The 27,352-nt window shown below is 36.3% G+C and overlaps 1 protein-coding gene across 4 annotated transcripts in view; it reads right to left on the bottom strand.

Annotated features, from left to right (window-relative positions):
• ABCD2 (ATP binding cassette subfamily D member 2) overlaps window positions 1–27,352 on the bottom strand; it is a 59,677-nt gene that overhangs the window by 19,055 nt on the left and 13,270 nt on the right. For 2 of the 4 annotated variants that reach the window (XM_075553028.1, XM_075553029.1), the window contains exons 3-6: window positions 26,062–26,177; window positions 21,916–22,084; window positions 21,186–21,280; window positions 16,318–16,463 (exon numbers count right to left, since the gene is read on the bottom strand). In XM_075553028.1, the coding sequence (XP_075409143.1) occupies window positions 16,318–16,463; window positions 21,186–21,280; window positions 21,916–22,084; window positions 26,062–26,177 (526 nt within the window). Of the gene's footprint in view, window positions 1–16,317; window positions 16,464–21,185; window positions 21,281–21,915; window positions 22,085–26,061; window positions 26,184–27,352 lie in introns of all 4 variants that reach the window. The other 2 variants (XM_075553027.1, XM_075553030.1) reach the window with 2 other exon arrangements.

The raw sequence follows: 27,352 nt of genomic DNA, 5'->3' as shown, positions 1-27,352 counted from the left end.
ATGTTTCTAAAGTAATATTTTTTACCTGATGATGCACGTCTTTCTCAAGCATTGCAGGATAAAAATTTATTGAGACACAGCCACAGGAAAAGTTTTTACGATAAATTGGTGTTTTCAACAGAGAAATACATATTTTCCTTCCTTTTATTTGACAAACTGCTTTTCTCCTTCACTTAAAAGTATTTTGGGGGAAAAAAGTACTTTGGTTGAATAGTATAAAGTTTAGGTTTTTGACCCAGTAATGCAATCATACAAAATAATATGAAGTTGCTATTCATAATAAGATAAATGCAAATTAAAACTACACTGAGATTCATATCAGATGAGCAAAAATTCAAAAGCTTTTATAACATGCTTAGCAAACAGGCCTATGGGGAAATGTGTGCTTTCATACGATGCTGAGATTGCAGGTGCCCAGTCAGAAATTTGGCAAACCAAGTGCTTGTTCTGTGCCTCAATTTAAAGGGGTACACTACCTGTGGGATGCCTAGCCTGTGGACTGTGTCGCTGTAAGTTGAGGTCCCTTTAAGCCCACACGATTGGAATGTTCGTCTCTGGAGCTGGGGACTGACAGTTGATGACAGTTGGTGACCTGCCTTGCTGTTTGCTGCCTGGGTATAAGTAGCCCAGCTCTCTCTACAGAAAGGGACTGGCGACTGGCGGCTCTCAAGCCTTAAAGGACTGCTAGTGTCTCACTGCTTTATAATTTAACTGTTAATTTCTTGTATTATCTATCTGAATATAATTTAACGGTTCATTTCTTGTGTTATATATCTATATTTATAAATACATTTATATATAATTACTAGCAATCTGGTTTGTCTCTCTAGAGAACCCTGTCCAACACACCAAGATATCATTTACCTTTTGATGGACTTCTAGGAATGTACCCTGAAGGCATACTTGCAAAAATGTGCATAAGCGTATCAATTGTAGCATTATTTATTATTAGAAAATATTTCCATACATAGGAAATTTGCTGAATAAGCTATGGCATATTTACTATGCAGCTGTATAAAAGATTGACAACAATCTATATGAACTAATCCTGGAATGATTTCCATGGCATATTGTTAAACAGGAACATTAAGGGTAGACACAAACGCATAAGTTTCTTAACAGTGGCACCATAGACAAATTGAACTGGATAATTTTTGTTGATTGTAGAATTCTTAGCAGCATCCCTTGTCTCTACTTATTAGAAGCTAGTAGTACCTACTCCAGCAGTAACAAAAAGAAATGGCCCCACTGGCATTAGGATCATTGTGATTCTGACTCACCGCAACCCTATAGGACAGGTAGAACTGTCCCTGTGGGTTTCTGAGACTGTAAATATGTATGGCACTGGAAAGCCTCATTGTTCTCCTGCAGAGCAGTTGGTGGGTTTAAACTGCTGACCTTGTGGTTAGGAACCCACTATGCAACCGCTACTCCAACTGGACTCCAGCATAAAAATCTTACCATAGTGAATGAGGGACGGAGTGCAAAGTGGAGACCCAAAGTCCATTTATCCTACTACTTGAGCACAAAACCTAGGTATAATCAGATCCAAAGTAGCCACAACACAATACAAAACTGGGATACAATAATCAAAGTACAGCAGAACATGCATTTCACAAGTGTTCCTATAGCATTCTGCAAAATTAAGAACAAAATAAAGCCTAATTGACTTTTAATACTTGATGAAATCATACTATATATCTATATTCCCTGGGGATGTTGAATAAAGAAGATTGAAGAAGAATCGGTGGTTTGAATTGTGGCGCTGGCGAAGAATATGGAGTGCCGTGGACTGCCAAAAGGACAAACAAATTGTCTTGGAAGAAGTTTGGCCAGAGTGTTCCTTAGAGGCAAGAATGGTAAAACTTCATCTTACCCTCTTTGGACATGATGTCAGGAGATACCAATCCCGGGGAAGGACAACATGCTTGGCAAAGTAGAGGGGCAGCAAAAAGGAGTATAGTCCTCAACAAGATGGACACCGTGGTCACAACAACGGGTTCGAGCACAGGAACAATTGTGAAGATGACACATAATCGGGCAGTATTTTGTGCTGTGGTGCATAGGTTCACTATGGGTCAGAACTGATTTGATGCCATTTAAAAATAATAAAATATTGCATGGAGTTTAGATTCCGATAAATGGTAGCTAGGTTTGAAGAGATACTTTTGCATTGAAATCTTGATCTTTTACTAGTAATGTGGCTTTATGAGGCACTTACTTTAATATGTTTTTTATGAGAAATAAATAAAACAGTAGATTCTTCTAATGCTAAACACAACAATGTTGTCAGAGTACCTAGTTCAGTGAGAGCATATCGTTGGCACTCAATTCATGATCACTATGGAAACAGAACATTTCATTGCTACTTAGTTTTCTACTTATGTGAAAGACAATGTATTAAAAAAGAAGACTTATGACATAATTTCTATTTTTCTAGATAAGAGATCTATGTTTCTGATTTCTCAATTCTACCTTACAAATCAGACTAGACTAGAACATACACACTTCTACAGATAAGAGCCCACAACACAGGGAAGCCAGTAGAGATGAACCCCTCAGAGCCAACAATGAGAGTAGAGATACCAGGAGGATTCAGGGAAGGTGGGAGGAGAAAGGGGGAATCGATTACAAGTATCAACCTATATCCCCCTCCCAAGGGAGCAAAAATGGAAAAGTGGGTGAGAGGAGACAGAGGGTGATATAAGATATGAAAAATAATAATTTATAATTTATCAAGGGTTCATGAGGAAGGGTGGGTAGAAGAAATGGGGAGCTGATATCAGGGGCTCAAGTGGGAAAAGAATGCTTTAAAAATGATGATAGCAGAGTATGTGCAAATGTGCTTGACACATCGGATAAATTATGGATTGTGATAAGAGATGTAAGAGCCCCCAATAAAAATATTTTTTTAAAAAGAGAGATCTATGTTTCTATTCTCCAAATACATTTTTATGATTCTTAGTATGAATAATAAACAATAGGTATTTAGTTTGCAGATCTTAGGTTATCGTATACACCCAAGAAAATGCTTTAAGCTTAACTTGAAGAATTCCATTTCGTAACTAGAACACCACTTAGCTCCTTGGATCAATTTATAAGATCTCAAAGACATCAAAATACATAGAGCTGCCAAATGCTGTTTTTAATAAAAGAATTTGGAGGAGCAAAACTTTGTAATCTTAAAAAGGCTAATTTCATATAATTTATTTATTTTTATCTTCTTTGGAATATTCCAAGTCTCTCTGATGAGTCGATATGAATGTTTATCACCTAAGAATTCTTAATAATAAGGCAATGGAAAACTATTAAATGATTGTTTTGTAATGTTAATTATTAATGATTCGCTGAAAGTCTAAAGATGTGTTGCATAGATTCTCCTGAAATAAATAAAAACAAAACAAAGCATGGCCTTAGCTACTAAACTTTTTATTCCATCTGAATTAGATCATACATTTTTTTATGCAAAAATACAAATGTGCCAATTTAATTTATTTGAGCTACTGTTACTCAAAATTATATAGTACAAAAATTGCTCTTTGAAAACTAAATGGAAAGGGATGTTGATGGAAATATATAAAATAGGTTTTATAAATTATATATTCATAAAGGATCACTAAATATTACTTTGCAAAGCTGAAGTTTTCTCTCAATTATGGCTTTATGAGCATTAGTCATTATAAAAATAACACATTCTATATATTTTTAATGAGGTATAAAGCAACTAAGGGCACTTCATTAAATTTTATTAATATAATTATTTTAAATGCTATTATAAAGTTAAAGCCACTCCTGAATCCTCTTAAAACGCCATATTAAAAAAATTTGAGATTGTCATTTAGAGAGCAAAAGGATATGGGGATTTTCTATCTAATATTTATATGATTTGTTTATATGTGATTATCTTTCCAGCTTAATAGCCTGGAATTTAACATTTTAAGCTAGGTCAAATTTCTCTAGTCCAACCAAAGCTATACATAATTGATAAAGCACTTACAGCACACCCTTTACTAAACTTTCCTTTCCAGCTATATAGACCTATTCAAATTATCATCTAAATATTTCAGCTAGATATCAATTACTGTGCCTGAATGTTATTAGCTTACTTGCTCCGGCACATCAGAAAGGATGCCATGCAACACACCACAAACAAACAACAAAATAAATAGATCACTCATAACTACTGCCTACCAAAAATGAAATACTAATTCGTTTCACTTACCTTTTCAGAATAAAACCTGGACACACCTCTATAAGTATTGAGATAAAGTACTGGGTTAAACCCATACACAGAACAGTGTAATTTAATTTTTACTAGCTCACTATTATAATTTTTCCTGGAATATGAAATGCTTTTAAACTCATTTATTCTAAAGCTATTCATTATAATACTAGAATTAACATTACAATATTTCCCATAGTATAGTTTTGTTTAGTTATGTTGCACTTCAAATATTCAGGGTACTTTAATGATTTGAATTATACTCTACATTTGACACTCTATAATATACAGTACAGGACAAATGTATTGAGGTTTATTAGGGTGTATACTGTAGTACATCTACATTATTCTCTATTCTCTTTCACAGAGGAATAGAAAGAAACAACAAGGAAAACTGTTTTCTCAGTTTTTGTGCTTGAATGTATTTAGAATGGTCACTTCAAATGATAAATATTTGATAAGTTGAGAACAAATAAGATAATTCAAACTCTAAGAAAAACTGTAACAAGGCCATACTATACAGAGAAAAATTGGAAAAAAACCCACTTTTTTTCATAGTATTTCTTAATATTTCAGTGATCAAGAATATAATTAGGAACCATGTTGGTAAAAAATGTCACATGGTATTAAATATACTTAAGGCATTAGATGTATTGGGTTTAAGAAACACAAATTTTCAGCACAACAAAGTACTGAAGTGTTTCAAAGTAATAAGAAGTTAATAATTTGAAATCTAGAATATCTAGCTATTAATAATATCAACAGATATTTTTCATTAATTTTAAGAACTAGATTTGAATCCTGAATCCAGAAGTCATTCTTAATATTCTTAAAATAAACATGTAACTAAAATAATGAAATATTCAACTGAAAAAGGAGCCCTAGTGGCCTAGTGGTTCTGAGTTGGGCTGCCAACAGCAAGGTCAGCGGTTCCAAATTGCCAGCAGCTGTGGGGCAGATGGGCTTTCTGTGCCAGGAAAGAGTTCTGGTCTCATGAATGAAAAAGAGCGACTCTACCCTCTCCTAGGGCCACTAGAAGTCGGCATCTACACGACGGCAGCGAGAGAGGGCTTCAACAGCAAAGTTGGTTACTATCACTAAAATTATATTTTGGGGGTAGTGTATAGTCTTTTTAGTTGCCAAGAGTGATATGAGTGGAATAATCAAAACATGGCCAGAGCGAGAAGAGTACCTCGCTGCTATCCCGTCATGGGTGACTCGCAGCGAACCTGTAGGGCAGGGTAGATCTGTCCATGTCAGTTTCCAAGGCTGTAATGTTCACATGAGTAGAAAGACCCATTTTTCTCCTGAGAAGAATATAAACTTCCCCGAAGGTCATTTGTTAAATATACTTATTATTTTAGATTGCCATATGATATGCCTGATATTTGACTATTTATCTATAAAGATCATAATTTCATATAGTTTAACCTAATTGACCCCAAAAATGAAGTCAACTTTTGGATCAAAAGGAATATTTCTGATTCTTTAAAAATCAAAAGATACCAAGGCAGGAGGAGACCCAGAGAAAAAAGGGTGCAGTGTAGCCATGATGAAGCATACAGCTTTCCTCTAGTTCCTAAATGCTTCCTCCCCACCCACTATCATGATCCCAATTCTACCGTACAAATCTGGATAGAGCAGAGGATGTACACTGCTACAGATAGGAACTGGAAACAGGGAATCCAGGGTGGATGATCCCTTCAGGACCAGTGGTGAGAGTTGAGATACTGGGAGGGTGGAAGGAGGGTGGGGTGGAATGGGGATTACAAGGATCTACATATAACCTCCTTCCTTGGGGATCGACAACAGAAAAGTGGGTGAAGGGAGAGATCAGACAGTGAAAGATATAACAAAATAATCATTTATAAATTATCAAGGGTTCATGAGGGAGGGGGAAAATGAGGAGCTGATGCCAGGGACTTAAGTGGATAGCAAATGTTTTGAGAATGATGAGGACAATGAATGTACAAATGTGTTTTACACAATTGATGTATGTATGAAGTGTGTTAAGAGTTGCATGAGCCCCGAATAAAATGATAAAAAAAGAAAAATAATGATCAAGATAATTATACTCATATTATCTTGATTCTTACTTAGAGCCTTTTCTAGACCACAATCTTTTCATTTGAAATCTGAGGCAAAAAGAAGAAAATCAAAGCTGTCACTGAACATAACTTACTAACTATAATGATGTTCCTTCTCTCCTACATTGGAGAAGGACAAGAGGTCCCCTGACTAGCCTCCTAATCTAATATGTTTCTGGTTCTTTATAGTCTGTGATGGTTAGATGTCATCTGTGTGAAAGCAGAGGTGGAATCCCACCGATGAATCCTTGTGTGTGACCTTTTTATAAGACAGACACTGGGAACTTCTCTTTTTCTGACTCTTTGCATTCCTGCTTACCAGGATCCGGTGTCTCTGTCTGAGGCTGGTGGCACACAGGGCCTGCTGAGCCTGAGAACTGTTGGTGTCTTGCTATGTTCCCAGAGCTTGTACCCACCAGCCTGTGATCTCCCAACTTCCCACTTTGACAGCTGTGTGAATCTGAAGGGGCTTTGGCTAACATCATACTTATGGACTTGAGTTGGACTGGGCTAGGAGTCTTTCTTGATGTGAAATCTTTGTACATAGGTGAATGTCACTGGTTTTGTTTCTATAGAAAATGTAGATTAATATATGGTCACTTTTGGTTTTACATGTGTGGATTAAACAATGTTATATAATATGAACAATGTCCAAAGAGAAACCCTTGGGCTGTCCAAGTAATTAAGCTTTGGGCTACTAAGCAAAAAACAGCAACTTGAAAACACCTGGAGGTGCCTCAGAAGAAAAGGCTGGTTACAGGCTGTCATAAAGAAAAATAGGAAACATATATGGCTAGCTGACTGCTTGCCACATAGGAAATATTTTTTAAAATTTTATTATAGGACAGTAATGTTTGGCCCCTGTTCAAAATGCCCTAGAATAGCATAGATAAATCAGTTATAGGGAAAGGTCACAACACTCTCAAAACTAAGTTAATTTTAATTCATTTAAAAAAATATAGGCTATATAATTAAATAGCACAAGAAGCAATAACATCAAAAATATATTTTAAATTGACATTTCTAAAAGCTCAGATTTAACACCACAGGTTATTTTTTACATAGAAAGATAGAAGTTTATTGAAATATTTGAAAAGTAGATGGAGACAATAAAAAATTATATTCTTGTTCCTTTTCTTCCTTATGGAAATTATCAAGTTTCAAGGTATCTTTATAATACATTCCTTCTTTCATTTTCTTAATCTTTCATTTCTCAGATACTCTAATCATGGATGGATATACATTTGTCTAAGTGACCTTTTCATACAAAATTATGGGTACTCTGAATCTGTTTTCAATCTGTTGGGCAAGGAAAGCCACAGGCTAAAGAGCCCTGGGAACACAGTGGCTACTCATGCAAGGTTATTACAACTCTTCTTTAGCATCCCAATGGGGTAATCTGATAGATTTTCTAGAAGGACACAGGATGGTCTTGGGGGATTATGTGGAATAAATTTTAAGAAAATTGAAAATGGCATTGATAAGGAAAATGTCAACAGGTTGCACTAGGGGATTCTTTTCAATCAAGGCCATGTGCGCTTATTCTTTACGGTAGCAAAGACTGTCCTGTGAGAATGTCATAGGGAACCCTTACCTACATACCCTATAGCCCTGATTCCGCCCCCTTTAGCTTTCTTTTTGTTCCGCCAAGTCAAAGAACATGGGAAGGGAATGACCTGAGTCCCTTCTGGGAGCCACGCTGCCATTTTGACCCGATGAGAACATAAGAGTTCAGTACTCTTTGGGGAAGGTTCGAAAGAAGGAAACAGCTCCAACAGAAGTGCATACAACTGGGTGTAAAATATAGAGAGAAATAATAGCTTCACAGTTTCATATTGTTTTATAAAAGTTCCTATTCTTAGAGGAGATGGGTCAGTCAGGGTGCAAGGTAGTACCGACGAAGAGTACAGCTTTCCCCCAGATCCTGGATGCTTCCTCCCCCCAACTACCATGATCCGAATTCTACCTTGCAAGGCTGGATAGGGCAGAGGCTGTACACTGGTACATATGAGGGCTGGAGGCACAGGGAATCCAGGGTGGACGATACCTTCAGGACCAAGGGTGTGAGGGGCGATGCTGGGAGAGCGTAGGGTGAGTGGGTTGGAAAGGGGGTACTGATTACAGGGATCCACTTGTGATCTCCTCCCTGGGAGAGGGACGACAGAGAAGGGGGGGGGGGGAGGGAGACTCCGGATAGAGCAAGATATGACAAAATAATGATGTATAAATTACAAAGGGCACATGAGGGAGGGGGGAGCGGGGAGGGAGGGGGGAAAAAAAAGAGAACCTGATGCAAAGGGCTTAAGTGGAGAGCAAATGCTTTGAGAATGATTGGGGCGGGGAATGTATGGATGTGCTTTATACAATTGATGTATGTATATGTATGGATTGTGATAAGAGTTGGATGAGTCCCTAATAAAATGTAAAAAAAGAAAAGGGAAAAGAAAGAAAGAAAAGAAAATGATTAGGGCAAAGAATGTACAGATGTGCTTTATACAATTGATGTATGTATATGTATGGACTGTGATAAGAGTTGTATGAGCCCCTAATAAAACGTTTATTAAAAAAAAAAGTTCCTATTCTTTTTTGCTTTTTGCTTTACTGTTGTATTTTAAAAGTTACTGCTAGAGTAAAAATAACATTGTAACATGAAGTATCCTGTAGCCTTATTGTAGATAATCTACATTTTGGGTACAATATTTCTTTGCTAAAAATTATCAAATTATCACTACTAATGAAGAACGCATGAGGAGAAGTTGTATTTAAACTAACCTGTGGAACAAAAATCTTTATTTGTATTTTTGAACTAAGGCCTGTTTTCTTTTACCTGGCCCTAACACCCTCACTCCCTTCCTCCCTCAAGCACGCACACATGCATGCACACACACATGCACGCGCGCATGCACACATGAAGGCAGTCCCTCACTCACCCACTCCTTCAGTGCCATCAAGTCAATTGTGAGCATAGGGACCCGATAGAACAGAATAGAACAGCCACCGCAAGTTTCTGAGACTGTAAAACTTTAAAGGAGGGAAAAGTCCCGGCTTTTCCCCATGGGGTGGCATTGCTTAAACATCAGAAGACATTAATACAGAAAACATTGAGGTGATTTCACAATTTCTTAGGAATTCAGAATTCCAAGATTGCATATTAAGTCAGAGCAGATTTAGTTAAAAAATAAGTGGTGTAGGACTTATCAACAAAGTTAAAAGGCAACCTCCAGATTAAGAGAACATGTTTTGGGGAAACTTATATCAGTTAAGAGCCCAATATCCAAATTATTTCTAAAACTTAACAATAACAGAAATACAGTAATGCTATTTTTAAAAAGGGAAAAGGACTTAAACATAGAGTTCATCAGAGACAACATTCAAATGGCTAACAAGCATAGGAACAAATGTTGACTGAAATAACCAGTACGCTCAAACACAATCCACAGTCATTGTCTTGATTTGGACTCATAGATACCCTACCCACCCACTACCACTGAGTTGACTCCAACTCATAGTGACCTTGTATGAATTTCCGAGGCTATGAATCTTTTTTTCCCTTTTATTTTTTAATTAAATCGTTTTATTGGGGCTCATATAACTCTTATCACAATCTATACATAAAACAATTGTGTAAAGCACCCTTATACATTCGTTGCCCTCATCATTCTCAAAATTTGCCTTCCGCTTGGGTTCCTGGAATCAGCTCCTCATTTTCCTTTTTCCCCTCCCACTCCCTCCCCACTTTCCCCTCCCTCATGAACCCTTAATAATTAATAAATCATTATTTTATCTTATCTTACACTGTTTTGCGCCTCCCTTCACCCACTTTTCTGTTGCCATTCCCCCAAAGAGGAGGTTATATGTAGATCCCTGTGATTGGTTCCCCCTTTCTACTCCCCCTTCCCTCCCGGTGTCACCACTCTCACCGTTGGTCCTGAGCGGTTCATCTGCCCTAGATTCCCTGTGTTTCCAGTTCCCATCTGTACCGCTATGCATCTTCTGGTCTAACCAGGTTTGCAAGGTAGAATTGGGATCATGATAGTTGGGGGAAGGAAGCGTTTAAGAACTAGAGGAAGGTTGTGAGTTTCATTATTGCTACATTGGACCCTGAGTGACTCATCTCCTCCCCGCTCCCCCTTTGCAAGGGATATCCAGTTGTCTACAGATGGGCATTGGGTCCCCATCACGTGCTCCCCTCATTCATGATATGATTTTCCCCCCTACCCCGCCTTTGGTGCTTGAAACCTGGTCCCCTAGGGCCTTCAAGATCACACATGTTGGTGTGCTGCTTCCATGTGGACTGTGTTGCTTCTGCGCTAGATGGTCACTTGTTTACTTTCAAGCCTTTAAGTTCCCAGACGCTATATCTCTCAATAGCCGGCCACCATCAGCCTTCTTCAAAACACTTACTTATGCACACATTCGTCTTCAGCATTTATGTGGGGAAGGTGATCACACAATGATGGTTTTCGTTCTTTGGTGTCTGCTACCTGATCCCTTCAACAGCTCATGTTCACTTAGGCTTGTGTGCTTCTTCTCTGTGGGCTTTGTTGCTTCTGAGCTAGATGGCTGCTTGTTTGCTTTCAAGCCTTTAAGACCCCAGTTGCTATATCTTTTGATAGTCGTGCACCATCAGTTTTCTTCACCATGTTTGCTTATGCACACATCTGTCTTCAGTGATCATGTTGGGAAGGTGGGTATCATGAAATGACCGTTTAACTGAGCAAGGTGCTCTTGTATTGAGGGAATGCGCGCGAAGAGGCCCAAATCTACCTGCTACCCTACTACTAAACCCATAAATATATGCACCTAGGTCTATTTCTCCCATAATCATAAATATATTTACATATGTACCTGTCTGTATTTAGGCTTCTATGCCTGCCCTTTGCCTCCTACTGCTTTCCTCTATTTCCTTAAGCTTTTCTCCTGTCCCACTACCATGTTCAGTCTTTACTTAGTCTCTCCCTAGATTATCTCAGACAGAGATCAAGAGCCTCAGCAAACCCATAGTGAAAGACAAAATAGAGAGGGTCATCAAAATCCTACCAACAAAACAGCCCCAGGGCCAGATGACTTCACAGCAGAATTCTACCAAGCATTCAGGGAAGAGTTGACACCGATCCTCCACGAAGTATTCCATAACATAGAAGAGGATGGCAAACTTCCAATCTCATTTTACGAAGCCAGCATTACTTTGATGCCCAAACAGGACAAAGACCCCACAGGTATAGAGAATTACATACCAATATCTCTAATGAACATAGGAGCAAAAATCCTTAACAAAATATTGGCCAATAGAGGCTATAAATCTTTACAGGAGCAGACAGCCTCAAATTTCTCCTACGGAACAGCTAGCAGGTCTGGATCACAGACCTTGTGGTTAGCATCTCAATGTTCATTTGACAGCACCTCTAGGGCTTCTTTGGCTATCCTATACGGAGATGCAAATCAAAACTATAATAATACTTCATTCCCATTAGAATGGCAATAATTTAAAAAAATTTAAAAGGAAAGCACCAGGTGTTGGTGAAGTGGTAGAGAACCTGGACCCTTCATTCTTTGCTGGTGGGAATGTAAAATGGTGCAATCATTTTGGAAAACAGCTCGTCCCTCAGAAAATTGAATTGAGAACTATCATATGAGCCAGCAACCCCCATCTTATGTATACAGCCAGAAGAAGTGAAGGGAGAAATACAGATACCTGAAATGGAATGTACACTGCAGCATGTTCTACAGTATACAGAAGATAGAAACAACTAAAATGTTTGTCAGCAGATGAATGGTTAAACAAAAAATGGTCTTTCACACATGGAATATTATATACAGTGATTTAAAGAAACGAATTCCTCATGCAAACCACAACATGGATAAACCTTGAAAAATACTATGCCAAGCAAAAGAAGTCAGCCTCAAGCGGATGAATACTGTACGATCTCCTTACATAAAATAAGTAAACAGAAAACCAAGATTACTAAAGGTTACCAGGCTTGAGAGACAAGGAAAGAAGATATGTTTCTGTACGGGGAATAGGTTTTATACTAATGGTGGTGGGAAGTTTAGGAAAAGGATAGTAGTAATAGTGGTACAATGTGAAAAATATAATCAATGATACTGAGTTATAAATGTGGAAGCTGCTGCACTCATGAATGTTTTGGTATATGTATTTTTACCATAGCAAATTTTTAAAAGTAGCTTAAGAAACTTAATAAAAAATTTTCCCAATACTTCACTTCTATTCTCCTGAACATTAATTAGAAATCTACTTTAGCAAAACCCAGTCCCTGTTTCCCCACGAATTTAAAAACTAATATACTTTTGATCAATACATGCAAAGATATATCCTGTAGCAAGAAGTCTCTCAATCAGAGATGTATATACAGGGGATAATTGTTTAGATCTATTGTCACTTGAAGTTCCCTGTAACTACTTAAGTCCAAACTCTAAATTGAGTTGTCAGCTTCTTCTACCAGATTAAAAGCAACCCTATATTCTATTACTAGAAATTAACACAATACAAAATTAAATGATAATACTCATAAATGGGAATATCCTAGGAAGAAATACTTAAAATTACCTAATAATAAGAATTTTTAAAATAGATTGAGGAGAATGAGCAGGGGAGCGAGGGGGAAGAAATGGGGGGTGGATATCACAGGGTCAAGTGGGAAGAGAATGCTTTGAAAATGATGATGGCAGCATATGTGCAAATATGCTTGACACATTGAAGGAAAGTATGGAATATGATATAAGAGATGTAAAAGCCCCCAATAAAAGTAGATTGAATATCAGTTTTAATTTAAAGCATAAACATAAGATTATTTTCTAATTTACTCAGAAAAATCTAGCTAGCAGAATTTAGAAATGAATACTTATTTAAACTCTCTTATTTGATACATAAATTTACAAATAAGGTCTATTCTTGTTATAAAGAAAAAAACCGTACTATAAAATTTAACTGAAAAAAAAAATTAACTGTTTGTCTTTACAGAATCTATATAATTATGCCAAAATGATTTTTTACCAGTGATTGTTGAAAATATATTATCCTCTAACACAGACTTCTCATTCTTTTTTTTTTCCCCAACTTAAAACTAGATTGAAGTTAACTTCACTGTTTAGGCAACTGTTAATTTCATAACTAAGGAAGGCTCCCCAGTGATTTAAATTTGTTTCAAAATAGCATAGGTCTCTCTGAGAGCTAGGACTGAAATGTAACTTTTTATGTATTTGAGTGAGAACTGCCTTAATGGGAGTGAATTTTGTTTTTATTTATGTATTTACCATGATTTGCTTGAATAGAATGATGTAAAACATAAAATATTTTCCTCATGGTTTCATAAAACTATAATTTAAATTAAAAAATAAAAAAGGAGGGGGGAACCAATTACAAAGATCTACATATCAAACCTGCCTGAGGGATGGACAACAGAAAAGTGGGTGAAGGGAGACGTTGGACAGTGTAAGACATGACAAAATAATAATAATTTATAAATTACCAAGGGTTCATGTGGGCAGGGGGATGGGAAGGAAGGGGAAAAATGGGGAGCAGATACCAAGGGCTCAATCAGAAAGCAAATGTTTTGAGAATGATGAGAGCAACATATGACAAATGTGTTGACCCAAAGGATGGATGCATGGATTGTGATAGATTTGTATGATCCCCCAATAAAATGATTTTAAAAAATTGGGTTCTACTTCACAAATTAATGTTCTGAAATTTAGCTTTCAGAATCAAAATGTTCCTCAATGGATTTTCAAGCATAGATAGAGATTTTTTCTATCAGTGAAAAATTTAATGTGGTTCTTCTAGCCAATGTCTCTAACTCCCATCAAACAACCTTTCCCTGCGTGCATAGGTCTGGCAAGAGGGTAAAGGAAGATACTGATAGGATAGGATTCACCCGTGAATAATTACAAAGAGGATTCCCTGGAGTACCATCCTGCTGTGTATAAAATGAAACTTCTGAGAAGTAGGAGGAGGGTATCTTATTACTAAAAGGAAGCAGCAGTGTAGAGCGTTCCCTGGACCAGAGATTCCTACACAGTAAACTTCCTGTATCCAGGAGACAGTAATAATATCAGAGGGGGCAGCAAAGGCAAGAGCTAAAATATGGAACAAAGTGATAAATGTCCCAACCCATGAATCAAATAACGCTAAGTGCTTTTGTGTAGGAGTGCCTCTGGGCGCTTAATTGGAGAAGTTGGGATTGCTGGCCCATGGAAGTGGAGCTGAATGCTTTCAGAATGAGCTTTACTGGGGTGCCTCTTGGCTCTTAATTCAGGGGTTAGGTTTGCTAACCTACAGGGCTTGAGCTGAATGCCTTCAGGATGAGGTTTACAACACCTTTGGTATGCCCCTTTGGGCAAGCACTTATTAGCAGACCTGGAAGAATTTTGTAACATTTCCTGATAAATAACTCAATCCTGATCCTTCATCACTGGCATTGCAATGTGTTAACTTCTTTAATAAACCTTTCAATCATGCATTTTGTTTGTGAGTTCTGTATAGCCATTACAGAAGATTTTAGAACCCAGAGAGGTAAAATAAAGAACATTAATTAAGGCAACTTACTGGTGTCATAAGATCTTATCTATTTTTTGTTAAACACAAATATCGGTGTCACTGGTCATGTCTAACAATTTCTTACATAAATACTAATGCTGTGCTTCATTTTCCAGATAGTTTTCTACTACGATAGGCCTTACTTTAAAGAAAAAATTCCACAAAATCTTATATGCCTTAGAATCACATGATTTGTGACCTAAAAATTAGACAAGTTGACAAGGGGGCTCAGTAGTAAAAGAAGGGGCATGTGATATTACTGTACTCAATGTACCTTTTATATTTGTTCTAGGTGCTTCTAGCCTATCTGAGATAAGAGTACTCTGTTATGACTAATTAGCCAGTATAATGGCCAATGGGAAAATTACTGGGTCAGATGAGCAGGTCTCTTCCTCAGATTCACTTTCTCTCTTCCACAATGACTATTTCAGGTACTCATATCTTTGTGTTGTGCTTGTTTGTGTTTCAACATCTCAAAATTGTAAAAGGGAAGAAAGCTGAAGACTTCAGAAGAAGCAATGTTCTTTTAAAATATCTTTTTTTTATTATTTCATATATGCATTTACTGATCTCAAGCTACCTCTGATAACTGCCTTCACAGTTTCTTTTTTTTTTAAATTTTAACAATTTATTGGGGCTCATACAATTCTTTTCACCGTTCATATATATACATACATCAATTGTATAAAGCACATCTGTACAGTCTTTGCCCTAATCATTTTTTTCTCTTTTCTTCTTTTACATTTTATTAGGGACTCATACAACTCTTACCACACTCCATACATATACATACATCAATTGTATAAAGCACATCCATACATTCCCTGCCCCAATCATTCTCAAGGCATTTGCTCTCCACTTAAGCCCCTTGCATCAGGTCCTCTTTTTTTTTTTTTCCCCTCCTCCCTCCCCATTCCCCCTCCCTCATATGCCCTTGGTAATTTATACATCGTTGACTTTTCACTCATCTTTAGTGTAACATAATTTTAATTAAGTTAGTTTTGAATCATTAAGCAGCTGGCATAACTGTGACATATTAAAACAAGGAGAATGTTATATATAAGTATACAATTGTAGAATATATGAATGCATGTAATATGATTTTCAAGTTAGTATATTAACAAAGTACCAGTTTTTCTATAAAAAGAGGAAGCTAGCATCTAAGGCAATTTAATTAATTTTTAGAATAGTTTATAGTTGCAGAGACTAACATTTGTAGCTTTTAGGTTTTAATTGTATTTAGAGAGACAGGAAAATAAAAAGCAGTATTCTCTTATACTATTATAAGCAAAGCAAATGATAAAACCTTTTGGGAAGAATTTAATTTTATTTACTTTATGATTTTTCTAAAGGAAATGTCCTTAAATATGTACAAACTGAAGAAACTAAAAAAAATAAGAAAAATTCAAGAGCAAGAGGAAATTAGATTTTCTGGTATAAAAATTACTTACCTTTGTGGAATATAGAACATATGTTGTGGGGGTGGCTTATAGAGGACTCCTTCATATACAGGCCACAGGCCACTTAAAATTCTAAAGAGAGAGCTTTTCCCACAACCATTGGGACCAGTTATCAAAAGATGCATTCCTTCTTGTACCTAAAGTAAAAAAGAGAACTGTAAACTGTAATACTCAGGGATTATGTTATCTGCCAGTATTTAAAAGTGAGTATTTTAAAACACCAAAGATAGCCTAGGCAAAGAATAAAAGAAAATATAGTAGGATTAAGAACACCAAAATTGATAGTGGGTGGGGAGAAGCATTAAAAAAACTAGAGGAAAGTTGTGTTTCATCGATGCTATACTGCACCCTGAGTGGCTCATCTCTTCCTTTTGACCCATCTTTAAGGGGATGTCCAATTGTCAAGAAATAGACTTTGGGTCTGCACTCCACATCATCCACACCCCATCCCCTACCCCAATCACATTAGTATGATTTTTTTTCTGGGTCTTTGATGCCTGATACCTGATCCTATCAACACCTCATGGTCACACAAGCTGGTGTACTTTTTCCATGTGGGCTTTGATGCTTCTCAGCTAGATGGCTGCTTGTTTATCTTCGAGCCTTTAAAACCCCAGATGCTATATCTTTTGATAGCCGGGGACCATCAGCTTTCTTCACGACGTTGTTTATGCACCAATTTTGCCTTCAGTGATCCCTTTCCTCTACTCTCATGACCCTAATTCTCCCTTACAAATCTGACTAGACCAGAACATGTACACTGCTACAGATAAGAGCCCGCAACACAGGGAGTCAAGGAGAGATAAACCCCTCAGGACTAATAATGAGAATAGAGATACCAGGAGGGGAAGGGGAAGGTGAGGGTACAAAGGGGGAATTGATCACAAGGATCAACATATAACCCTCTCCCAGTGGGATGAACAACAGAAAAGTGGGTGAAGGGAGACAGTGGATGATGTAAGATATAAAAATAATCATTTATAATTTATCAAGGGTTCATGAGGGAGGGAGGGTGGGGTGGGGAGAGAAAAAATGAGGAGCTGATATCAAAGGCTCAAGTAGAAAGAAAATGCTTTGAAAATGATGATGGCAACATATGTACAAATTTGCTTGACACAATGGATCTATGTATGGATGGATTGTGATAAGAGCTGTAACAGCCCCCAATACAATTATTTAAAGAAAAAAAAAGAGAAAAACCAACAAAATCAAAATTGACTTTTCACTATGCTCAAAAGCTAAAAGCATTATAAAATATTTTAATAAAAAAACAATTCGTTAGAAGAAGCACTGGCTTTCCAAAGCTATAATTGAGGTCTTGTAATCAGATAACTTTATGCATATTAAGAAATATAACCACAAGGAAATATGACAAATCATAAAAATAAATTAATATATATTAAACTGTTTATCTTAATACTGATTAAATTTATATTGAAATCAAATACAATTGTAAGTCAATTATAGTTATTGGCCAAAACACACAGAAATCCTACAATCTAAGCTAGGTTGGGTAACTTTAGAGTTTAGTAGTCTAAAATACTACAGAAATTACAAAAGGCCAAAATTAGATAAGAAAATTCCACTTTTAGAATATTCACAGATGAAGAGAATGTATTTACAATCCAAGACAGGAAAGCAAGAGGACTGTGATACAATTTTTCAATAAGAATGAATTAAATGCATATATATGACAATAGTAAAAATAACATTATTCACCCATCATCTATTAGATGCTTCTCTTCAGAATCTTCTAACTTATTTATCTTTTGAACTTAATTAATTTATGCATTCTCATTTCAGTCTATGAAATTAAGATACTATCTCTTAAGCATCTCCAGTGTACCATGAAGAAAAATAATTTGGAACACTGTAAAAGTTTGAACTACTTCTGATATCAAATATGAATATAAAAATATGATATAAAATGAATATAATATGAAAATATGGGAAATAGAAATTAGTAGTATGTCCATAGGTATAGCTTTGTATAATATGACTATAAGTATCTAAGTATCAAAGATGTTGAATATAGGACACTAAAATTTTATATTTTAGCATTTTATCACTGGGAAGTCATCAGTTCTGTATATTCTTCATGACCCTGTACTATGTGTAACATGAGCTCAAATGCTTTTGTAGAAAAAAGAAAGAGGTAGAGAAGAATAGAAGTTTAGGATGGAAGTTAGGTAAAAGAACTGGGAATGTATATAATAAGCATATGTAAAGGAAGAATAGCGCTCAAATTCACACTGTCTCATTACATACTTCCCTAGCAAACATGGATTGAATACCTATAATACACCTGACACTCGTCTGCGCACTGGGCTATCATGCTGCCCAGAAAGGACCCTATTCTCATTATTAACATTCTAATGGCAACAAACACATGAACAAAAAAAATTAGGTGTTGATAGATGCTATTACGGTGACAACAAGAGAGGAAGATGAGTTATTGAGTGTAGACGGTGCTGTGAGTTGGAGGTCCTTTCTATGACTTTGAGGTGGCAACATGCTCTTTAGGGGGGTGGCCTTTCAGCTGACACCTGAGTGACGAGCCACGGCCAGTGAGTACCTGTCAAAGAGCACTGCAGGCACTGGTGAGAGTCATCTTCAAGAACACGCCCAAGAGCGAACTGGAGTCTATAAAACCTCATTGATATTTTTCTCCCTAAATGTAGCCCACACTGAACATTTTTTGAGAGCATAGTTTTTTTTTAAAATCCTGAGAAGAACATAGAAAGAATTAATTGTATAGCTTATGTGCATGTACTCTTTCATTACAGAGAGGGGGAAGACATTTTATGTAGTAGAAGCACACATATTTTTCAAATGTGTTTTAATCCCAAGGGACAAATAAATGAATGAAGTTTTCTCTTTAATAATCTGTATAGCTTTTAATCAGTGCAGAAGGAATAAAGATTTCTATTATATTCTGGTGACCTAAGAATTTAAGGGCAAATCCCTACCTTAGTCAGAAAGAAATACTTATTAAAAACTATATAATATAATAACATGCACTTTGTAGAACTTTAAAGTCTATTAAGTATTTATATTATATTAAGAATTATTTTATTAATTTTATATAAAATAAATTGAACAATGTATAATAAAGGTATGTTTATACTAATGTAGTCAAATAGGGAGTAAAATGCAATATTCAAATCCTAAATAAATGGAATAAGAATAATACATTTTGACCAAAAAGCCTAACACAAAAATTCTAAGGAAGCAAAGCTGACTAAAAAACCATAAAAAGCCACAAATTACCAAATGGTAGCCTATTAACAAATAATTATTTAATCTAGATGGGTCTCTTGACATTTTTTTTAATCTACTAAGATTATGGTGCATTGCTAACACCTAATGATTTCTCACATTCTAATCCTAATCATCAAATCACCATTTAAGATCTCTACATTAGATCTTAATATAATATACGCCAAACCCATTTCCATTGAGTTAGTTTCCACTCAGAGTGGCCCTATAGGACAGAACAGAACTATGCCATAGGGTTTAAGAGGCTGTAAATTTTAATAGGGACAGACAGGCTCATCTTCATTGTATGAAGTGGCTGGTGTATTTGAACTACAAACCTTGTGGTTTGCAACCAAATGCCTAAATTAATTCTATAAATCTATGAAAACAAAATGAAAACGGATCAACTGCAGTTGAAACTATTTCTTACATTTATCAACAAAGGATTCCCCCCTTTTGTAGTGTTTCTCATCTCCTTTAACTTCAGGCATCTTCACCACAGTCAGCGCTTCAAACGACCAGCTGGTCCACAGGAGAAAGATGAGATTGTCTGCTGCTGTAAAACCTTACAACCTCAAACATCAAGAGCAGTTCTACTCTCTACTGTCCTATAGGGTGATTGTGAAGCAGAATCCACACTGTGAGTTTTGTTGCTTTTTAAATCCACTGCCATTGGACCTCGTTGGACTCATGGAGGTGTCACAAGGCGGAGTAGAACTGAAATCATGGAACAGGAAGTCCTGGCTTTTCTCCAGTGGAGCACACTGGTGACTTTGAATTATTGATCCTGTCTTAAAAGTGCCACTAGGCTCCTTAGCTTGCTGCAAATACATTTGAATGATTATGAATTAAGTTCCATATTAAAATGATTAGCAAACATATCGTTTGGCTTGGAATTCTGTTATCAAGTCCAGTCACGTGTTTGTATAACCCAACTACTTTCATTAAAGTCATTAATGCTTTGTAGCAAATTCCTTTGTGTTTAACTCTAATGTGCATATCTGAATTTGGAGTCGGAATGTCTCCGTTTTACAATGCTTCAAATCAAGGACTCAGGTTATTTCATATTTTTACACCTTACAGGTTTCTATAATCAAGGTATATTAAATAATAAATAACTTTATTCTCAACAGAATTAAAAAACCATATTCTAATTCATGATTCTTCTGATCATTTTTTGTAATATTAAATGGATTATGTAAAATATAAATTAAATTAGAGACTTTAACAGAATTAAAATTTTAATGACCTTTACTCTCACACTTTAGTAAATATATTTGCATTTTAATAATTCCTACAAGGCTCTATGTTAATGAAATTTATTCCTAGATATTAATTTCTGAGGAAATGTCTTACTTCTACAAAACTACTCACTGTAACTTTGATTTTCAACCTGACTAAAAAAGTAGTAGGAATCAAATTTCTCTCTTTGCTTTCTGAGGAAGCAATTGCTCCTGTAATTGAGCCGCTGTGCATACCTTCCTTGATTTCCCCTCCTTTCCATGTGCTCCTCCAAGCATTTAACATAAGGTACATGAATTCTGAGTTGTTTTGTGTTAGTGTGCTGGCAACAATCAGAAGATTCTTGAACATCATCTTACTTTGAAGTTTAGCCGGGAAGCCACCACGTCTCCCGTTGGTGTAATGATGGGAACATTTTCACAAATAATTCCGTGATCCACATCAATAACATTGCCTACGAGTTAAGGGACGGTTTAAGTTATAAAAGTAGGATATGTTATTATTAACTTGCATTACAACTTAAAATGTAATATGGTACAGCATAACAGCTGAACTCATTATAGAGATGATTCTTAGTGATAAGTCATAGAAACAAATATAGATATCTATACCTGAAGCAAATGTTCATGTGAATTTTATATTCTGACATTTCTAGTTAGCAAATAACTCACAGAAGAATTATTTTATGATAACAGAATGCCGGCAACAAAATGAGAGTAAAATCTTATTTACCTCATAGACTTGGGCATGCTTTATACAACTCTTTCCCTGAATCAACCTTTCCTCCAAAAATCAAACACAACAAAAACAATCCCACAGTGCTGTAAAAATAACATTTAACCTGGAGTAATATTTTAAAAATGTGCTCACCAAACGTAAGTTTTAAAATGAAAGATAATGAAGAACAGTATGGCATTAGACCTAATGCTATTTGTTAGTCAAATTTTAAAACAAAAATTCACCTTTCATATGTGCAGTGTGCCAAAATCATGCTAAAATTTTGCCTTAAATAAAATGTGTATTTGTATAATTCTGTTGATAAAATAAACACTTACATATAGGACAAATAAAAACACTTGAGTGGAATACCTTTGATTGCCAACGAGTCATTGAGGGGTAACTCTAGGTTAGTTCCATTCTTAGTATGGCTCTCTGGCTCTTGAGCAAGAGTAGATCTTCTATAAATGCCTCGTTTCACTTCATCGAAGACCCAGAACATATTGTACACTCGAGCAGTATAGCCTGCTAATTCAGTGATCTAAAAACCAACAGAGAAATAGATGGACATTTAGTTTTATATATACCGCATATCCCCATGTATATACTCGTGGGGTTCAGGTTATACATGGGTCAGTGGTACCCCAGCGCGGTATAACATCTCACGGGTGATTGCCGTTCCTCTGCTGTTCATTCAAAGCCCCGCTGACACTGCAGGGCTTTGAATGTTTGTTTACTCACATCTAACCGATCAGAGCACAGAGCAGAAGTGTCTCTTTGGGTTTCCAAAGCATAAAGCCTCATCTTTCTCCTGCGGAGCAGATGGTGGAGTTGAACTGATGATATTTCTGTTTGCACCCCAACACAAAACCCACTATGTCAGATTCTGACTCAGCCCACCTATAGAGGGTTTCCGAAACTGTAAATCTTTACTGGAGCAGACAGCTCATCTTTCTCCTACAGATCAACTAGTGGGTTTGAATTGCCAACCCTGTGGTAAGCAGCCCAATGCCTAACTCATAATGCCACCAGAGCTCCTTAGCTTTGATTAGAATTATTTTTAAAAAAAAGAGTATTCAAGTCAATGTTCAAAATGAAATATAAAGATATCAGAATGTTTATGAACCTTAAGGATATTTTCATTACATTCCTAATTTTGTCCCTATTTATACAAGAAATTTTATTGCAGACAAATATAATTTTTTGTGAAGCTCAAGCTTATTCAATGAAAAAAAAAAGAACCATAATCTTTGGTTATATTTTTCTATTTTGTAAAAAATACATTTTATTCTTATTGCAAAATGAGTGCTCTGAGCCAAATTGATTGTTAAATTTTCTATGTTTTGCCAAAGAAAATATTCTTGCTTAGAGGATACTATGATGAGGGTAAATTCAGTGAAAGCGCCAATCTTTTCAGTCCAAATCCCACAACCCAGCTTCTTTTCAAGCAAAACATGATCTATTTGCCCAAAGAAAACATGAAATGAGTTTTTTCTATATGCTATTATAAGATAGGATGAGATGAAGTTCTGCTTTGTTTCCAAAGGCTCAACAGAATCCTGTCTTGTTCCTATCTTTCCATCTGTCCACTTTTGGCTGGATCTCCTATTGTTTTTCTATTAATGAAAACACCTTGATATTAGGGGACTGTGAAAGATGATTCACCTGTCCAGACCAGCACCAGGAAAGCACAAGGACCATTTCCTTAGGGAAAGATTCATTAGGAAACTAGTACCAATAAGCAAGGCATGCTGATGATAAATATGAATAAATAATAGAAAACAATAAGGCTGGCATTTGTGTAATGTTTTGTGTATGCAAAAACTAAGCGGTAAATGAACAAATATTATTTTTTAAAAGCTTGTATGATATGTCTTCACTGAGAGATTATAATTACACCAACTTTTCATGCTTTCAGGTTATTGTTATGATCATCTAAAAGTCAATTTCTAAAAGGAAACGTCATTTTAAATGAAGAACCCTTTGCATACCCAAGTAGACCAGAAGAGAGTCAAGAGTAATCAATTACATGTTAAATAAAACCCTTGGTAAATATAAATATACTTGCATAGAAAAAATGTGCCAAATTTCAAAACCAAAAGTAGAGTCCAGATGAAGAAATGCAGGCGACAACAAGTTAGTGAACTAAGACTGGGGTAGGACTAGGGAAAACTCCAACTCCAACTGACTGCCACGGTGACTCACAGTGGCCCTAGGGCAGAGGAGAACTGCCCCAAGGTTTCTGAGGCTGTGAATCTTTATAGGAGCAGAAAACCTCATCTTCCTCCCCTAGAGCTGTTGATGGGTTTTAAGTGGTGACTACCCCTAACCTGTTAGCAGCTCCACGTGTAACCCACTAAGGGACTGGGAAGGAGTACCCAAAACAGAGAGGTGTGCCTAAGGTCAGATTACTTTGGTACACAGAATAGAGGTTTCTCCCGAGACACAAGTCTTAAAAGAAACCCTGCTCTCTCTGGAGCTGGCAGAGAAGTACGATGCTTCTATAGACTGTCACAACAGTTAATAATGTTCTTTACAAGTAAACACAGTCATTCAAAGTACAGTCAGACAAATAAAGCAAATGCAATCATTTGTTAAACTGGAGACAATCTGGAAAAATTAATGCATGTGATTTAGATAGCAAAGTCTTTAAATGTGAAAGGAACAAACTTGATTTGTCATGATATAATAAGTAACTTATTACATCAAAAATCTATCCTAAGGACTATGTCTCCAAGTTAAAAATTTACTTTTTGAATAGCTCCTAAAATTGAGTTGCTTTGACTATTTGGCTCTAAACAAGAGGCTTTACTTTTTATTTTCTTTCTAAAATCTGATTTGAGAAACCAGTTACTATTGACTCTAAAATTCTGTCAGGAGATCTTAAAATGTGTATCTCTTTTATATTGTTTATTCAAGCTTGATGTAATAGGAGGCTAAATTTATCATGGTGTTCTAGCTATATGTGTTGCTATCTATATCAAAAAAATTAAAAACCCACTGTCATTAAGTCAATTCTGAATTGTATTGAACCTATAGGACAGAGTAGCCCAGCTCCTTTTGATTTCCAACATTTTAAATTTTTACCGGAGCAGACAGCTTCAACTAGCTCCCATGGAGCAGCTGGTGGCTTTTAACTGCTGACCTTTAGTTAGAAGTCAGCAAGTGACCCACAAGGCCATCAGAGTTCTATTGGTTAGAATGATTGTGCATGGAATAGTATATGATATCTGAAATGAAAAAAAAAAGAGAATGTTTTCATTCTTAAGACTTGTGATATGTTTGTCTTAATAGAATTATTTCTATAAATTCTTATTGACCCATAAAGCGATTCTGAACATTAAAAAGGGCTTTGGAATCTAAAGATGAGTAAGATAGTCCTGCCTCCAAGGAGCTCAATGTCAGGTTCAGAAGGTAGAGAACTATAAGATAGCAAAGAACCAGAAAGGGGCAGCCATTAAAGCACTTCGGTGCTAAGCCCAAGGTCGGGGATATGGCCGTCTGCTTCCACAATGATGTACAGCCTCGAAACCCTACGGGGGCAGTTCTACTCTGTCTTGTAGGGTTACTCTGAGTTGAAGTGGACTTAATAGCAGTGGGGTCTGTTTGCTTTGTTAAAGCACCAGATGTACTGGGCACCTAGAGAAACATGGCATGGAAAATAAGGAGACGGAAACAGGAAGACTTTTTAAGTGGGTAAACGGCTTGAACAGTTACAGCAATGAGCACAAGTTTTCAAGGTAGATTACTAGTACCATTACAACCAGCTGCTGTGGAGTGCTCGGCCGCGTGCCATCAGTGGCCCTTCTTCATAGGATTAGTTCCAGTATATTTACATTCTACATGCCTACAGAGACATCGCTATCATTCGCCTCAATGCGATTGAGAAACTGGATTGATTCTGAACATGAAATTTGCAAATACTGGAATAGGAATTTAAATCTTGGGATTTGGGCTCCAGAGTATAAAACTAAGGGAAGTTTTATTTAGTTTAGGTTTCTGTGTGTGTGTGTGTGTGTGTTAAAAAGTGGGTGAAGGGAGACATCAGATGGTGTAGGACATGGCAAAATAATAATAATTTATAAATTATTAAGGGTTCATGGGGGAGGAAGAAGCGGGGAGGGAGGGGAAAATGAGGAGCTAATACCAAGGGCTCAAGTAGAAAGCAAATGTTTTGAGAATGTTGAGGGCAACAAATGTACAAGAGTGCTTGACACAATGTATGGATGTATGGATTGTGATAAGAGTTGTACGAACCCCAAATAAAATGATTTTTAAAAACCCCCAAACAAATATGCCATACTATACATAAAAAAGAGGACTAACAACTGATAGTATACAAATTAAAGTGTATTAGCAGCAAAATATTTAGGAGTCAGTGCCCTTAATGTTGATTATGTTCTTAGAAACTTTTGATAGAGAAGAAATAGACTTTGAAAATACTACCTGGCAATTTTGCTTTATTTGATTGACGTTCATATTTGTTATCTAGATTAAATTGATAAGAAATACAAATACCTCTTTGTATGAAGACATAATTCTTTCAATAGCATCAGCTCCAGAGGCCAATAAATTTCGAGCCGTGGTAAAGGCTTCTGTCCGCTCGCTAACCATAGCATGCTTCTGGCCGTCCTCTAACTCTAAAAGCAAATTATGAAACAATTGAGCTTTCCCAAATAATTAAATGCTTTATGTTAATTATTAATTTAATTGGGGCTAAAGCAATCACACATTAACTTTTAACTAATATTAGCAACCTCCTAAAATGCTATTGAAAAGCAGCATTTTTACTATATTTTGTTTAACGATTCATCTTGTTTTGGTTATCTAGAAAAGTTAGAACAATTTTATCTATTGAACTGAATATATTTTCATTTTACATTATTTCAATCCTTTCCATATTCTGCTTCTTGCCTTTACTATAGTTGGTCTGAACAATAAAATACCGCAACTTAAAATAAGCAAGTCTTTCTGGTGTGGTTCTTTAAGAGACCGAAATCATTTACCCTTATAATTTGGCATGAGTCTACCTCTTTAACCAATCTTTCTCGCCAGCTCCTGAAGTCCCCTAAACGCACCATATCCTATCAGTCCTCCAGGGCCGGCATATGTGACTTCTGCGGACATTAATCCTCTTCTCTTCCTTTCGCGGCCAGTGTTTTCTCCTTTCTCAAAAGAGAACTTGAAAAAGGAAATAAAAATATAGCTTTTCCTGAAAATCCTGTCTCTTCTAAAAAAGTTATAAATTTCTTGATGGTCAAAACTGTTCTTTAGTCCCAGTACTAGCCTAATATATATCACATCACTCACTGCCATCAATAAATACTGATTCATACCAACCCTATAGGACAGGGTAGAGCGGGCCCTGTGAATTTCAGAGAAAAACTGTTTATGGGAGTAGAAAACGCTAATTTTTTCTTCTACGGAGTTGCTGGTTTGGAACTGCTGATCTTGAGGGTTACAGCCCAATGTGTGACCACGACACCACTGGAGCTGCACATATCGTGCATAGCACTCCTTAATGCATCGGTGGGTTGGGTGGATGGAAAGGTGGGTGCATAAAGAGATAAATGTAGTAAATTACTGCCAATGAAGAATTATGACTAAAAGTCAGGACTCAGACTGTTTGAATCCAGTCTCTATTAACTTATTAGCTGTAAAGGCGGGTAAACCATTTATCATTCTTGAAAACCATTTTTCATCTGAAAAATGATGGAAATAATAGTGTTATCTTCAGCAGCCCTGTTTTAAAGGGCTATTGTGAGGTTTATAAGTGAAATACAAATGAATTGTTAGCCCACTACATGGC

Source organism: Tenrec ecaudatus, chromosome 6 (assembly GCF_050624435.1).
Source record: "Tenrec ecaudatus isolate mTenEca1 chromosome 6, mTenEca1.hap1, whole genome shotgun sequence".
Taxonomy (NCBI): Eukaryota; Metazoa; Chordata; class Mammalia; order Afrosoricida; family Tenrecidae; genus Tenrec; species Tenrec ecaudatus.
This window is presented reverse-complemented; position numbering and strand designations above follow the sequence as displayed.